Genomic DNA, 16336 nt, shown 5'->3' with positions numbered 1-16336 from the left:
CAGACTCTTTTCCTGAGTAAATGAAGAGTAAATTCCAGCTCTCCGGGCGTAATTACGGCTGGGCCGGTGGGAAGAGAAGTCCTCAAGTACCGTGGACTACACCATCTTAAATTCATAGAGCCATTACAAGACAAGCTATATGACTTTTAGTAGACTAAAATTTGGGGTGTCGCCTTCTAGGTGACAACTCACTTCTGTTTTTCTCCACAGCCTTTTGCCGGCATTTCCTCCAAACACTTATGTATGTGGTAAAATATTCACTCTATCCTCTGATTATTCCCAACTGCTTACTAATATATTTTCTGTGGATTTCCTGAGAAAAAAAAGTTAAAGCAACATGCCATTAACCAGCCAAGCCACATTTCCACACCATATGCTCAATTCAGGCATCTCAAACGGAAGCAAGACAACAACAAAAGTCTTAAGGAATTACCATAACTTTTATTTTTGCTTAGTTTTATTAAAAAAATAAATATGTCATAAAGCTTTCATTTTCTTTAGGGAGAAAACAGGAAGAAGTTTCTTAAAATCAAAGAAGCGATGGCAAGTCTTAACTTGAAGAAGTTTGGGAATCACTGGTTTTCAAGTTAGAACTGAATGAAAGAACAACTGTCGACAACCGCAGTTGCCCGTTGCATGGCAACGGCAGCGACAACAGGATCAACTAGGCTGGAATCACTGTGGAAGCCCTGGTAAGTGCTTAGCAGATCGATCCACTGAGGCCCAGTACAGACAGATCTTGCTTTAAACAACACAGAAGTTCCTAATATTCTGGGCGAATGATATAACCACAACAGACGAGGAGAGCTTAGGATCTGAAGGAATCCCGGGAATTCCGGTGAACAAGCACTACGTCCATGAATGCAGCTATTGGCTCTGCTGCGGATGAAGGGCCCCGGCCGCTGTCCCCTGACGGCCGCTGTCCCCTGACGGCCGCTGTCCCCTGACGAGGCAGCAGCACACTGACTCACAGGGCTCCAGCTGGGCCAGTGGCACGTTCCCCAGTCTGTGTTTCTGTTCAGTATGTAGTGTAAGATAGTCAGCCAGAGAACCGGCTGCCTCTGGCAAAGCAGGCATGGGGGTGGGATGACCAACTTGAACAATAACTTCAACTCAACAAATCTTTCTGAGAATCTACCTAGCACATTCATAAACTGCATCCGTTTGGTTGTAAACGTTGTAACTTTCAGTCAGGGGCTAGGGTGTGGAAACCCAAAGAATCCTCAATACTGGCTTTAACAAATTAGCTGCCCAACTCCTTCAAACTAAGGTGGATGAGTTTTCCAAGGCTGAAGTTTAACAATTCATGTAACTAAAGAAAAATCTTGCTGGTGACACAAATTTTTTTCAAATAGTGTTTTCTTTCCCTTAATGTTCTCTAAACAGAACTCTGAATTCAGGAACGCTCAACCAGAACAGTTAAAGTTATTGACACTCTCCAATCAGGTGATGTATTTCAAAAAAGTAAACACAAATTTTTTTTCCACCCACTACAATTTTAACTTATAATACACGAAAATAGTGATACGCTGCTGGATGGGAACTAAGCTTGGCATACTATTTCCAGTCAGTTTTATCTATGTAAATAAATGGAATCCTCACTTTGCTGATAGCTTCCATTTGACTTGGCCAAACTTCTACCTAGTCCAAACCACATTTCATTAGTTAGGCTGTTCAGTTGTTTATGCTTCTAATAGTACTCCTGCCTCTCTGTACAAGTGTGAAGGAAAAGAGTATGTCATCTGTAGTCCTCTCCACACGAATACACTAACAATTAGTAAATAATTATAGCATAAGTGATCATTTTAAAACTCATTTTTCTTCAAAAAAAAAAATTACATTTTCTAGTACTTAAAAAAATGGGTCTGAAAAGTGCCCTACCTACGTCCAATGCTCTTCTCCACCCAATCCCACCGATCCGAAACCTGCTACAAATGCTGGATTGAGTTCATACCAAATAATTTAGCAGTACCAAGATTTTTCAAATGGAAACAGTGTTACCGACTTCTTCATACTGGATAACAAAATAAGGGTAACTCTGGTCATCATTAAAAATGACAAAAATCTGGGGTTCGAAAAAGTTATCCACACAGGAGTCATAGAGGTCGCTGGTGACACTGCCGGGGTTGACCGGAGGGGGTCTCCTCATGCCGTGACTACCCATCGTGTATCTGCCAGTCAGGACTTTGGCCAGAAACATGAAATGGATTCCTTTGGAGGACTTCTTTGAAAAGTTATGAGAGTAGCTTGCCTTCTTTGCAAAGTAACTGCCTTGTCCAAACATGGTAGCATGCTTCCCACAGACTCGAGGGTCAAAATTGTGCTTGCAGATGCCGTCAACCACGTCCTGAGACGTCCCATGAAACAAATGCCTCTCGTTGATTATTCGGTCACGGCCACACATTTTCCTGTTCATGTATTCCTTTTTCCTATTACAAAAAGTGGACAGGAATTACATTCAATTTAATAGGCATGTCAGTCTTAAACTCCTTTTCATAATGGAGAAAATACTAAGGTAGCTAACAGAGGCAAAGAGGAATCCCGGATCTTATGAGAACCTTGAACTTTCATCTTCCAACTCAAGGCCCTTCTCTCTCCTTTGCCACCAGTCACTGCCTTGGTTTCTCTTCCATTCCTTATCCTCTGCGTACATCTTACCTTCCTCGGGATGCTTTGTGTAAGCTCTCCAATCCGAGCAGCCGCTAATTCTTAGATTTCTCAGATCTGACATAATCCTTTGTGCTACACTAATCTGTTGACTTGAGAGGCAGCACAGTCAGGGGATTAGAGGCCTCTGGTGCTAGGCTGCCTGCGCTGAAATTCCAGCACCTTTCTTATTAGCTACATGATCTCTGTCAAGTTACTCACATTTTCTGTGGCTCACTTTCCTTTCTATAAAATATAAGTTACAAAAAGCCTATTTATAAATCTGCCATGAGAACGATAAGAACAAATATATATGGAAAAAGATGAAAATATTAAACCCTATGTGAATGTTTATCATGTATTTGACATTTAACTACATTCAGGAACATTCTCATTCTTCTCACCTTTTATATTTCTCCCAGAGAAACTGGTTTTGAACTCTCAGTATTTGCAAAATTCTATACTTGAACTCGGGCACAGTCTTATGAAAAAGATTGTAAATGATTCGGTAACTTTTGTCCTCTGCAGAAACAGGCACTTGGATGAAGTCCTGAGACGGATGCATGTAAATCCAAGTTTCGGGGTAAAAGTTGGCTGAGGTGACTCCATCCGGGCAGATGATCTGTGATGCCGAGGCTGATTCGAGAGGTGCAGGAGCCTGTGTGGGAACCCCACCAAGTGTCCTAAAATGGAGAGGAAGGCATGGCAACTGAAAACACTCAGAAACAAATACACCTTCCACTGTAGCAGCCCACAGCCTAAATACTTGCTTAAAATATAAAAATATCATCTATTTAAGAGAAAGAAAATCCTGGGGACACACTGCCTGCACGTGGATAGCCTACAGTTAGCTTCTTCCCGGTCTCTTCCCTGTGGAGGGCACTCTGGAACGTACTGCTGCAGGGGTCCAAGCAAAGGCCACCTTAGAATACACTGCCCATGAAGATCCCTTCTTCAAAGGGAACAACTGCGAAGTATGTGCTTTCTCTACACCTTACTGCTCATACTAAGTGGATTTTATCAGCAAAGGTTGTACAGGAAGGAGACAAAAAGTGAAAAAAAAAAGAGACATAACTTCTGCATAAAGAAAAATCACTCACCAGGTTAATATTTGACACTTGCTTTGATTTTTCAGAATCATCAATACTATTCAAATATTACAGTTGGAGCTAATTATAACTGACAATTGCAATCTGAATCTTTAATTCAGATCTATTAAAAGATAAATTTAGAGACAAGCAGCAACACTGGTAAATTACTTATTGCTGCTTAATTAAATATATAAATTTAAGCCATATTACTTAGCCATTTTCAAACTGAGGGGGAAAAAAAAGGAAGAGCCCATGTCAGGGCCAGGGTACTGTAGCTCACAGGCATACGGTGGTTACAAGGAAGCCATCAAGCTACCCGAACAGACTGGAGAGCAGGCATTGAAGAGCTTTGTGACACAGATCATGCAAGGAGCAGATGTTACTGTAAGCCTGCATCATAAACACTGTTGCCCAACACAACACATGGATGGGTCAGGCATTTTACACACAGTATGACTGTCTCTACTGCTCTGCAACACAGGCGAGTTATGCCCTTTACACATAAACAAGTTGATTACATAGAAAAGATCAGAAAGATTAAACAGCGGCTGGCACTGTGATGTAGTACATTAGACCACTGCTTGCAAGGACAGTGTCTGGTTCCAGTCCCAGCTGCATCACTGCTGATGTCTATGGGAAAGCAGGACAGGAATGGGACAGCTAGACAGTGTTCCCGGCTCCTGACGGTGCACTGGCCCAACCCTGTTCAAGGAAAGGAACCAATGAACAGAATTTTTTTTTCCTCCCGTTGTAACTTTGTTTTCAAGTAAATCAAACTTTAAAAAGACATATTTTTACTTGAAATGCAAATTTCAAGACAGAGAGGTTGTCTATTGTTTGATTCCCCAAATGGCAGCAATGGTTGGAGCTGAGCTGATCTGAAGCCAGGAGCCACTCTAAGGGTTTCCCATGTGGCTGCAGGGGCCCTTGCAAGAACTTGACCCATCCTCCAGGCTCCCAGGCCACAAGCAGGGAGCTGGATAGGAAGTGGAGCAGCCAGGGACTCAAACCAGCACCCATATGAGATATTGATGCCAAAGGCAGAGGATTATCCCATTAAGCCACTCCAATGATCCCATCAAATAAATCAAAATGAAAAAAAAAAACCAAGGCTGGAAAGTGACAGATGGGCTCCCAAGATCCCAATCTATATGTCTGCCTGAATCTGGCTCTGTCTGCTATATGACAAGCTTCTCATTGAAGAGATGGTTTGATAATTGCCTTCTTGGACATGCAGCATTTGGAAGTTGCTATGAGGTCTCAATGTCCCTTTCAGGGACAGGAACAGATCCTGGGTGTGTAGATGCCAAGGCTTACGGAATCTCCCTGGGGCTTTAAATCAGGGCCAGATGTAAACTGGTGGTGATGTCCTCAACCACCATGACCTAACACACACGGCTGCGTTCCTCTACAGCCATAGTCTTAGGGCCCTGAGAGATTTCTTTGGAACCCTGGTACTGTACATTTTTCTAATACAATGGGACATTTTTCTGATGACAGGCCCGTGGCTTCAATCAGATTCTCAAATTTCCACAACTCCTTAAAAAGTCACCATTATTCTGAAGAAATAGCTGGAAATCAAATAACGCCAACTGCTTGTTTTTAGCCTCTCTCCATATCTCTACTTTGTAAACAGAAGGTTAAGTCCCCAGCATACCAGCAGTCCCATTACAGTCAGCAGCTGACCTTGTCAACTAAGGTTAACGGATGAGGTAAGCTTCTCCCTCCAAACACTATTGAAAACTTGGCCCTGATAACATAATTCGTTCCCTTACTTTCTGCTATCTCTGGGGTAGACCACAAAATCAAAGCTTCAGGACCTTCACAGTGGCTTAGTATGCTAATCTAATACCTGTGGTGCTGGCATCCCATGTGGGTGCCAGTTCTACTTCTGGGTGCTTAAATGCTTGAGTTCCTGGCTACCAGCTTCAGCCAGAATTGGGGGTTGCTATCAGCACCTGGGAGTGAATCAGAGGATGCAAGCTCCCTCAGTCCAGCTAGCTCTCTATTGGTCTAACTAAAACAAAAAAGCTAAAAAGCAGTTGAACTTGATGGGAATTAAGTCACTGCTACTTCTCATTTCTAGCATTACTAATTTTCAGGTTATCTCCGATTTCCTAACGGTGGCTTCTTTAAACCTTTTTTCTTCGACATTTTGCATTTAATTAAACACAAAGCAAAAGTTTCTCCTCTACTGACATCACTGTCTCTATGATCTACTGAAATTCAGTTTTTGGAAATCCCAGCATTACTCTGTGCCTATTAGAACAGTCCAAGTGTCTCCAGCTGCAGACAGACAGCACGGCTGCATTTATCCATGTCATCATGGTGGACTAAAATGTTTCCCTGTTCTTCTCTTGAAGTATCTACATCTAACCTTTTTGACCTTCTTCCTTCTTTATACTTGATTAGAGAGAAAAAAGGAGAGAAAGTAACCTTTTATCTTGTTTGGTTGGCCTATAAATATAGTAATGCCACCCATATATGTGGCATTAATTCTACTACTGCCTATATTATAGTTCATATTTTCATAGCTATTTCATAGTTATTTGCTTTATGAATGAAATACATTTTCACCACTTGTTAAAATTTCCCTAATAATACAGCACTGGAATGAGCAATCCTACCATCACACAGAAGCAACATCTTGCTTGATTGGCTCAGCATGCCAAGCTTGCTGTTCTTACTAATGAGTTCTACTGTCTCACCAGGAGGACAATATGTTCCTACTACTGGACGCTGACACTAGCTCCAGCTGTGCTGGCAAAATTACAAAAATGGCATCTTTATTTAAATCTTTTTTTAAAAGCCCTACAGGTTAAGACTCTTCATATTTGGGCTTAAAGGAAAGCACACATCTAACCCAAGCCAATACGCATATTTCTAGAACTGGTCTTACTGCACACTTCTTTTCAGGGAGTTTTGTTTGTGTTTTGTTTTTAATGTTCCCACTGCAATCCCAGAATTAGAATCATTAGGATTTTGTCCTAACAACTTGGAGCAAAACAGCATGGGCTTAAATTTTTAAAAAGCAGGAAACATCTTCACCTCAAAGATCACCAGAAAAGACTAGCCAGTATCATTTTAGATTTCCCAAGTTAATAGAAGCTAGTAAACTTAGTATCATTTTCAACATGACAGAAGAGGGTGTATCTCAAGTGTTTAAGGCGTCTTGCCCTTTGTTCCACAGAGACAGACATGGTGTCTATGTGTTAATGGGCCAAAGGATGAAAGAAGTGGCCCTTGGGAAAATGGAAGAAGAAATCACAATTCAGGGAAAGCAAGTTCAGCTTACTGTTTTATTAAGAAATTATATTCAGTTTAACAGTCTTACTGAGTATCATTTAGCAACTGAGAATATAAATTCTATGAACAGGGTAGTCGTTCAATAGACGGGTCTCATCTTAGAAGCACTTCCTCATAAACGAGAAACTTAGTCTTGTGAAGGTGGCAAATACAAACTCTGCGCCTTATTCCAAACATAATTAACTTTGGTTCTTAAAAACGTTCATTTTCCTTTTCAGCTCAAAAACTGTAACATGACACTTGCTCTTTTAATGTCAGGTTAAGTATAGCTTATCTAATCTCTATTTGTCAAATAATTCAATCCAAAAGATTTCAGAAATTCACACTGTACAGCTGATAACCAAGAAACTACAGAATTTAAAATCTTTCTGGCATTCAGTGGTCCATCCACATAAAATGAATACACAGATGAGCCTTGGCACTAGCTACTCACTGTAAATAAGGAAGGAGGATAAAACAGGAGCGGAAAAGGGGTCTCCTCCTGACTTCTCTCCTGAAGAAGGTGTTGTGGAGGATGTAGTGGTTGTTCCACATCATGAAGCGGACCTCCTTCAGACCCCGAGAGCTGGCTTCTTCAATCAGCCGAATAACAGACTGGTGAGTGGAAAGCCAGGAAATAAGCCAAGTTAATAAGCTATCACCGTAAATATGAAAACATAACAGGAGGCAGTTAATCTCACTGAAACTTCTATAAATCAAACTAATCCCCCTCTTAGAAATGCGTAGTGGAGAGGTCCTTCCTGTTCAGAAGAGCACAGCTAAGCACGTGGAAAAAAAACCAAGCATGTGAAGCCCAAGAAACTACACCTCACAATGTGCTAGATTTTTGAAAAATATTTATTTATTGGAGGCCAGAGTGGCGGTGGAACAGGTTAAGCCTCCCCTTGTGATGCCAGCATCCCGTACAGACTCTGGTTCAACTACAAGATACTCCATGTCTGATCCAGCCACCTGACTAATATGCTTGGGAAAGCAGTGGAACATGACCCAGGTGCCGGAGCCCCCACAAACACATGGGAAACCTAACAGAAGCTCCAGACTGGCACAGACCCAGTCTTGTGGCCAGTGGGGGGGTGAACCAAAAAATGGAAGATTTTCTTGTCTCTCCCTCTCTGTAACTCTGCCCTTCCAATCAATAAAAAACAAATCTTTCAAACAAAGAAACCTTCAGGCCCAGTGTGACAGCCTAGTACCTGAATCATTGCCTTGCATGCACCGGGACCCACATGGCTGCTGGTTGTGTCCTGGCTGACCCACCTCCTATCCAGCTCCCTGCTCATGGCCTGAGAAAGCAGTGGAGGATGGCCCAAAGCCCTGGGACTCTTCATCTACATGGGAAACCCGCCCGAGGCTCCTGGCTCTGGATCAGCTGAGCTCTAGCCATTGCAGCCACTTGGGGAGTGAACTAGCGAGTGGAAGATCTTTCTGTCTCTCCATCTCTATATTTATTTAGACATAAACAAATCTTTTAAAAAACAAAAAAGGTAACCCCAAGGAAAAGTGACACTGATGCAGTCCAAATACTCTAGAATGCATTTTCTTTTTAAAGATGTATTTATTTGGAAGGCAGAGGTCAGAGAAAGAGGTGGGGAGAAGCAAAGAGTGAGGGGAGAGGGGAGACATCTTCCATTAGCAATTCACTCCCCCAAATGGCAAAAACAGCCCAGCCAGGGACTCCATCCAGCTCTTCCAAATAGGTGTCAGAGGTCCATATACTTGACCATCTTCTGCTGCCTTCCCAGGTGTACCAGCAGGGAGCTGGATCAGCAGAATAGCTGGGATTTGAACTATGTTCCAGTATATGATGCCAGCATCCCTAGTGGTGGCTTAAATTTGCTGTGCCAAAATGCTGGTCCCAGAGCACATTTTAAACAGCTTCTTTCAGCTGGCATGATAGCTCAGTTGGCTAATCCTCCACCTGCAGATGCTGACATCCCATATGGTTGCCAGTTTGTTCCAGATGCTCCACTTCCTATCCAGCTCTTTGCTAAAGACTGAGAAAACAGTGGAGGTTGGCCCAAAGCCTTGGGGAACTGCACCTGTGTGGGAGGCCTAGCCATTGCAACCATTTGGGGAGTGAACCAGCGTATGGCAAACCTATTTCTTTTTTTCTCCAGAAATTTCCCTTTCCAGTAAAAATACATAAATCTTAAAAAATAATAACAGTGAAAGCTTCTTCCTGTTTATGATACTAATGGTTTTCTAAAAAAGTTTCAGAAACTTAGTTCAATATGTATTTTGGAGTAATTAATGACCTATTTTTTCTTTTGTTATTGCCTTTTAAAAACCTAAGTAAGGAGGGCCAAGTCTTCCTTTTTTAATACTAGAAATTAATTTAACAAATTAAAGAAATCAAATCTATAAAATGTAAATCAATGTTGAAAATCCACTTCAGGCTTTTTTTTTTTTTTAAGATTTATTTATTTTATTGCAAAGTCAGGTACTCAGAGAGAGAAGGAAAGACATCTTCAATTATTATGTCCAGTGGTTGGCCATCTGAGCCTATCTCCATGAACCCAGTAGACAGACATAGCCAAACATTACACCAGTTTTCATCTCACTGAAATTATTGCAAAGGCAGCACCAATTTGAACAATGTAAGATTCTGGGAGAAAGCACTGATGGCCTGGTAACAGGGGTCTCCTGTAGCTGGATTTCAGGTTAAAAGAAAGAAATATTTTCAGGAAAACAGAGACATTTCTTGGAATAAGCATGACTCTGCTTTATAAGCTCTCTTATTATGATCTGTAGTTCTGCCTAGTCAGGAGGGAGAACACAAAAACTAAACATGCCTTTTAAGAAACCATTTGGGGGCCTGGTGCGGTGGCCTAGCAGCTAAAGTCCTCGCCTTTCTAATAAATAATAAATAAATAAATCTTAGAAAAAAAAAAATTGGGGAAGTACCTCAGGATATTCTCTCCAGCCAAAGTGGTCCCTGCAGAAGAACTTCCAGACTGTGTGATAAGCAGAGTTGGCACTGGCAGAGGATGGTGTAGACAGCCTTCGGAGCTGGTCGAACTCAGTTGTTTCATACACATTCATGGCATTCAAGTCTGCCCAAAAGTCCTGTCCTCTAAAAAGAGCCAATGAAACTGTTAATGTTTTTGCAGAACAAAAAATATCTAAACATTTCACTGAAGATTAAAAAAAATTTAGTTGTATAGTAATTTGTTGCTGAATTTTCAAGACTTGCTTCACTTGGAATAAAAGGGCATTTCTGATTGCTTGTCTAGCATCCAGTCCTTAAGTTGCCTTTCTTGATACCAAAATCTCCAGACCCATGGAGTTGGGGTAGGTTTTACATAAACCACAGTATCATTGCGCTAGTACAAATCAAAATCCTCCCCTCCTCTCCAGAGTGAGATGAATTAAAACCTGCTCTTAGCCATTCAGGATTCAATGTGAGTATGAAGCGGATATGAGATTTCTCTGAAACTTGCCCTGTTTTCACAGGCATCATTTAAAACTAGGAATTTACAGAAGTACTCTAAGTCTGCAGAGTGGCAGGAATTTAGCCTACATTAAAGATGCCTTGATCCAGGCCCGGTGTGGTGGCCTAGTGGCTAAAGTCCTCCCCTTGAACACGCCCCAGGATCCCATATGGGCACCGGCTCGAATCCCGGCAGCTCCACTTCCCATCCAGTTCCCTGTTTGTGGCCTGGGACAGCAGTCGAGTATGGCCCAAAGTCTTGGGACCCTACACCCGTGTGGGAGATCTGGAGGAAGTTCCTGGCTCCTGGCTTTGAATCGGCACAGCACCGGCCATTGCGCTCGCTTGGGGAGTGAATCATCAGAGGGAAGATCTTCCTCTCTATATATCTGACTTTGCAATTAAAAAAAAACAAAACCCTGATCCCTTACTGATTCCTGTGTCACAATTGGCCTTGACAATCAAACTCCAGTTTTCTCCTAATGCAGAGCCTATCAGGCAGCAGTGTTAGTACAAGGAACTGTGTTCCTGCCAGTCACACAGAAAGCCTGGACTGAGTTGGTAACTTGCAGCTCTGGCCCTAAGCCAGCCACTGCAATTGCATGCATTTGGGGGAGTGAAACCAACAGATGGGAGTTCTAGCTCTCAATGAAACTTTTTCTAGGTTTATGGAAAATGGAAATAAAAGGTTACTTTTGTGCAAAATTTTGACATGCATGCATATGTCTTCAAAAGTTCATAAAATGTACACTATGAAAAAACTTGCATGGATTTAAAAATTTTTGTGCTAAAATTGATTTCCCTTTTCAATCTATTTTCTGTGAGCTTTCTGAATACCCTTATACAACACTCTAATGAAAGACAAAAAAAGGAAAAATGAGATCAGATCAAGCCAGTACTGCTCATCTACCCAACATCAATATTATCTTTTAGCCTGTGAGAAGAAAATGTTGGCAAAACATGAAGAAAAAACCAGCATAGATATGAAAATATTTTTTGTCATTTTATCTGGTACATTACTACTAAATCAGCACTTTACAAACATCTCCACTCTGTTGGAAAAAGTCCCTTCACAGGAGTCCGATTTATAAAGAGCTGTCCAGCCAAGTTCAAATGTTTGTGCTTCTTTAAAAAGAAGCTTCATCTAGCTTTTGAAATATCTCATCACTTAAGCAACTTGTCTGCTTGAAAAGTTTTCTAATAAAGTACAAAAAAATCGGACATATGATAAAATAATATGAACATTAGCAGAATAATTAAACTCCTGAATATATTCCTTCATACATTCCACTCTGCCATAGCAGATTTCCATGTCTAAAAAAGTAGGATATTTCACATCAGTGGTATGCAGAATGACTGGCATGGGTGAAATCCAAAATTTGAAAACTACACGTTTAGTTGGCTAGTGAAATACTTTTCAGATTCTGCCATTGGAACATGTTTCATAGATGATAGGTATTCCTTTTTTTTTTTGCAAAAATCATGTTGTAGTTAATATTTGGTTATAGTTCATTTACTTAGACTTCTTCATCTTTAACATGCTAGGGTAGCTATTAAAGCACTTGAAGGAGGGCGATGAAGTTTCCTTCCACACTTTATATCAATTAAAAATAGAAGCTAAAATAATAATGAGAAAGCTTCCTTCCAAACCCAAGACAATTCATTCCCTTTCTTCCTTGAATACTGATTATTGCCTCAACATACCTTTGACAACAAAATTTAGTTCTCAGAAAATTTACTTCTTACCACATTTTGACTTGTTCCCAATTTGTGAATAAGGTCTTACTCTTTAAGAATGAAGGTCAAACCACTTACTCCATTGATGGTGTCAAGAGGTATACAACTTGTAAGAAGGCAGATTATTCAACAATTTCTAAAGACTTCCCCAGAAACCCAAACTTTTTGTTCAAAAAGAGTACTAAAGAATAGGGTGCATTTTAAAAATGCATATAATTTTAGTTAAGCATGGACAATGGAAATCAGACAGTAAAACAATTTAAAGTCATGCATGGTCATTGCTTCTTTAAAATAATTTCTGATAAATAGGAATATTTACATAAAAAAGGAAAAATTACTGGGAATTCTAAAAACCCCTAAAAAATGCAACTCTCATAACTACATTAGACATCATACCAAGTTGCCTTAAGCAATTTTCATTTGTTTAGAGAACCTACTGCTACGATTGGAAAGAGGAATACATACCTTTAACCCTCAAGACCATTTCAAGTTTCTAAACACGTTTTCCTCATGTAAACTTATTTTCCAGAAAATGTTCCCAAATATGAGCTAACAGATCCTTAATATTTCCTTCGAGGAGTTCACTGTGCTAACATGTATACGACAGCCGGTGTTGTTTGCTGTTTATATTGGATTGTATTCTGGACATCATTGTAGCACTTTCTCTGTAAGCCTACGTTATTGAGACTTCATAAATGAGGATTTGCATGAGAAAGACCTTGACAACTGCAGCTTTTGCTGCATTCTCCATGTATTTCAGTCCTTGGGGTATTATGAAATTTCTATGACAAATCCTAATTTAGTACAATCAACTGTTCCTTGGATTGATGTATCAAAGTAATGTTTTAGTTCCATTTTACTTTCAATATGTTTTTCTAAGATTGACAGAAGCAAAATAACAAATTTAAAAAACATTAAATTATCTTTTTAAGATTAATTTTACCACCTGCTATCTCTTAGAATCTTATAAACGCCCAAAGCCAGGAGTTTCTTCCCTTCATGATCGGCATCAGTATGTGTGTGCAATACAGATGCCAAAGGCTCCCAAGCTTTACCAAACCGTGCTTTCTAACAGTACAAAGCAGTTGGGAATCTGTGTGGTAATGGTGAACTGAATCAGGCAACAAAGAATCAAAGAGATGCGATCCCTATGGCACAGGGGCTTCAGGAGCAACACAGCCAGACAGGCAGGAAATTCCCAGCAGAGCCAAGCAGATTCAGGTAATGAGAAGACAAAGAATTTAAGTTCTTAGTGGTATCCAGGAATGGATAAAATTCAGGAAAAATGGTAGTTTTCTGTAACAGAACTATTTAAACATGAGGTGAGTACAGAGCTCTTCAGGTACTTTGCTTCTTTTAGGAAAAGCAGGCAGATGACAGGAGCAAGACTTAGAAAGGGGAACCTTTTAGTCACAGGCACACAGTAACTGCAAATGACTTGTGGAAAAGTATAGGTGTGTTTTTGTGCAAAGATTTTGAAATTCTGTATAAAGTTTCGTTAATAAGCATTTTCTATACATTATGAAAACGTGGTTTTTGTGCACCCAAATAAACTTACGACTTCCAATTCCAAATAACGCTTTGAGATACCCTAAAATATAACAAAGAAATATGAGGTAGGGTATAAAAGGTAAGGTGAAAGGTGTCAGAAGCCAGTGAAATGACACAGCACGCTAATCCTCCACTTGTGGCAGTGGCACCCCACAGGAGTAGTGGGTTTGTCTTGGCTGCTCCACCTCTACTTAGGACTGGGAAAGTAGTGGAGGACGGCCAAAGTCTTTGGTAGACGACCTGGAAGCTCCCAACTTGAGATCAGCTCTCTGGTTGTTGCAGGCATTTGGGAAGTAAACCAGCAGATGGAAGATCCTGTCTCTGAACCTCTCCTCCCTGTGTAAAATCTGGGTTTCAAATAAAAATAAATGCTTTTTTTTGGTGAAAGTAGTAAAACAAAGAAAAAAGACAGGAAAAGGAAGGTGTATGTATGCATGTCAGGTCATGAAACGAGGAACTAAGTTCACCCTGAGCATTGAGGTGTTAAGGATGGGAACTTAACTGAGCAGATTGAAATAAAGGGTCGAAGTAGCAAATACTAGATGTGTGAAAATGCAAACAGAAAAAACTTGTACTTGGCCTGACATTGGCCTGACATATACAATAGCCGTGACTCAAAGTACCTAAACCCAAGTCCTGACTACTTCTGATTCCAGCTTCCAGCTAAAGCAGACCCTGGCAGACAACAGACGCTGGCTTCCATATCCAGGTTCCTTAATGAGTTCCAAGCTCCTGACTTCAGCACCCTGAAGCAACGCTGACAGTACCAGCCCAGGCTGCTGTAGTCGGAGGCCGGACTTCACCCTGGCCAGTGCAGGCATTTGAGGAGTAAATCAGCAAACTGAAGCCCACCCTCTGTCTCACATAGCTACATCGATCAAGATTGGTTTTTGAGTTTTGCTATAAAAATGAATTTGAACAGTCTGCCATCAAACTACCACATGAACGACTGTAAGAAGCGAGATAGTAAGAGAACCTAAAATGCTGAAAAGGACACCCAGTTCCATCACTGAGATTCTTTGTAACAATGGCTGCTTCTCTTAGCAAATAATTCAAATACCAATTAAGCCAACATTTCCCAACATACAGACACCGACACACAGAAAGTATGCTCCACACAGCATTTCTCCCACACATATTTAACATATTCAAAGTAACTGCAAAGAGCCCGTGACAGGAACGACCCACGGCCGCCTCTCCAGGGAAGTTTCACTTTCCCTGAAAGGTGGTCAAGGGAGCTGTTCCAGAGGAGGAAACATGAGCCAAGCCTGCTTAGCCCCCCCCCCCGGACCGACAACAGATGCAGGACACCACAGGCAGGAGGCCTGCGCGAGGAGACTGCAAGAAGCACACGCATTTCACGTGGGTGGTCAGGGCCCATGAGCGTATTAGGCAGACAGCATGAGATAAAGGCTGGCCTCAAGAGCCTGGCTGGGGCCAGATAATGAAGAGCTTTGTGTGCTGGGTTAAGAGGTTAGCACTTGATCCCATGGGCGGGCCACAGAAACCACTGGTGGATTTGCAAGGTTCAGGTTTGCCTGTGGTGCAAAAGGACTGTTATTTAATTTTGGCTGTGGTGGATTACAAAAAGGTAAGGAAGTACAGACAAGCATCATCTGCTGAATATTAACATTTTTTATTTCTATTATTCTATAGCTATTACAATTGCACAGAGGCCAACGATGACAGGATTAAGGTAACACAATGGTAGGGGTGATATGAAAAGCATTTAGAATGAGAATCCAACTGCATGAAGAATGATCAAATGGGGGAAAGTATCCCATCTTTCTGATCTGAGTGGTCACTGGAGTTCCTCAAGTAAGACAGGAACTATAAGAAGCAGAATAGGTTTATATTGGAAAGCTAATGTATATAAACATACAACTCAAACTTCGGCAAAAGTCAAGCATGTATAAACTTTTCTAAACTCAGATTTTGTAGTGTTATTTTATTTATTTTTGTTTGAAAGGTAGATTCACAGAGAGGAGACAGAAAGAGAGGGAGAGACCTTCCATTGGCTGGTTCACTTCCCAAATAACAGAAATGGCTGAAGCTTAGCCAATCTGTAGCCAGGAGCCAGGAACTTCCCCCTGGGTCTCCCAGGTGGGTGCAGCGGCCCATAGCTTTGCGTCATCCTCTGCTGCAATCCCAGACCAGAAGCAGGCAGCTGGATCAAAATGGAGCAGCTGGGAACCAAACCAGTGCCTATATGGGCTGAAGCTGCCGCAGGCAGAGAATTAGCTCTCTATGCCACTGCGCTGGCCCTGTTCTACAGTTTTAACCAAATCTATTAGACTTTGGAACCTTGGCTTCCTGCCTGTTAACTAATTTCTACAAGGAAACTCGTGTGACCTCCTATTACTAACACCCACCCTAATCAGCTAGAGTAACCAATTCAGATTGCTAGATCCTTTTATGTAATTACTATGACATATAAAATGAAAATGCCTCCCAAAATTGAGGGTCAAAGTGACAGAAGATACAGATTAAATGCAGCTTGCAAAGTATTTAGGATTTTCTGCTATTGGCTTTAGAAAGACATGATAGATGGGATATGCTTGCTGCTGCTAAAGAA

General features: G+C 41.1%; 1 protein-coding gene and 1 long non-coding RNA gene across 2 annotated transcripts in view; one reads left to right on the top strand and one right to left on the bottom strand.

The window, feature by feature from the left end:
- The window catches only part of LOC105942517 (uncharacterized), a 48423-nt gene extending 47773 nt beyond the window's left edge, over positions 1-650 (top strand). Inside the window, exon 2 of the long non-coding RNA XR_001168475.2 lies at positions 502-650. This is a non-coding gene — a long non-coding RNA (uncharacterized LOC105942517). The remainder of the gene's footprint in view (positions 1-501) is intronic.
- Positions 651-1437: 787 nt separating this feature from the next.
- Positions 1438-16336, bottom strand: part of TIPARP (TCDD inducible poly(ADP-ribose) polymerase) — a 29556-nt gene continuing 14657 nt past the window's right edge. The window contains exons 3-6 of the mRNA XM_004598567.2: positions 9948-10116; positions 7477-7637; positions 3051-3329; positions 1438-2429 (exon numbers count right to left, since the gene is read on the bottom strand). Coding sequence (XP_004598624.1) covers positions 1982-2429; positions 3051-3329; positions 7477-7637; positions 9948-10116 — 1057 coding nt within the window. The 3' untranslated portion in view covers positions 1438-1981. The remainder of the gene's footprint in view (positions 2430-3050; positions 3330-7476; positions 7638-9947; positions 10117-16336) is intronic.

The sequence above is a fragment of the Ochotona princeps genome, chromosome 3 (assembly GCF_030435755.1).
Source record: "Ochotona princeps isolate mOchPri1 chromosome 3, mOchPri1.hap1, whole genome shotgun sequence".
Classification (NCBI taxonomy): domain Eukaryota; kingdom Metazoa; phylum Chordata; class Mammalia; order Lagomorpha; family Ochotonidae; genus Ochotona; species Ochotona princeps.
This window is presented reverse-complemented; position numbering and strand designations above follow the sequence as displayed.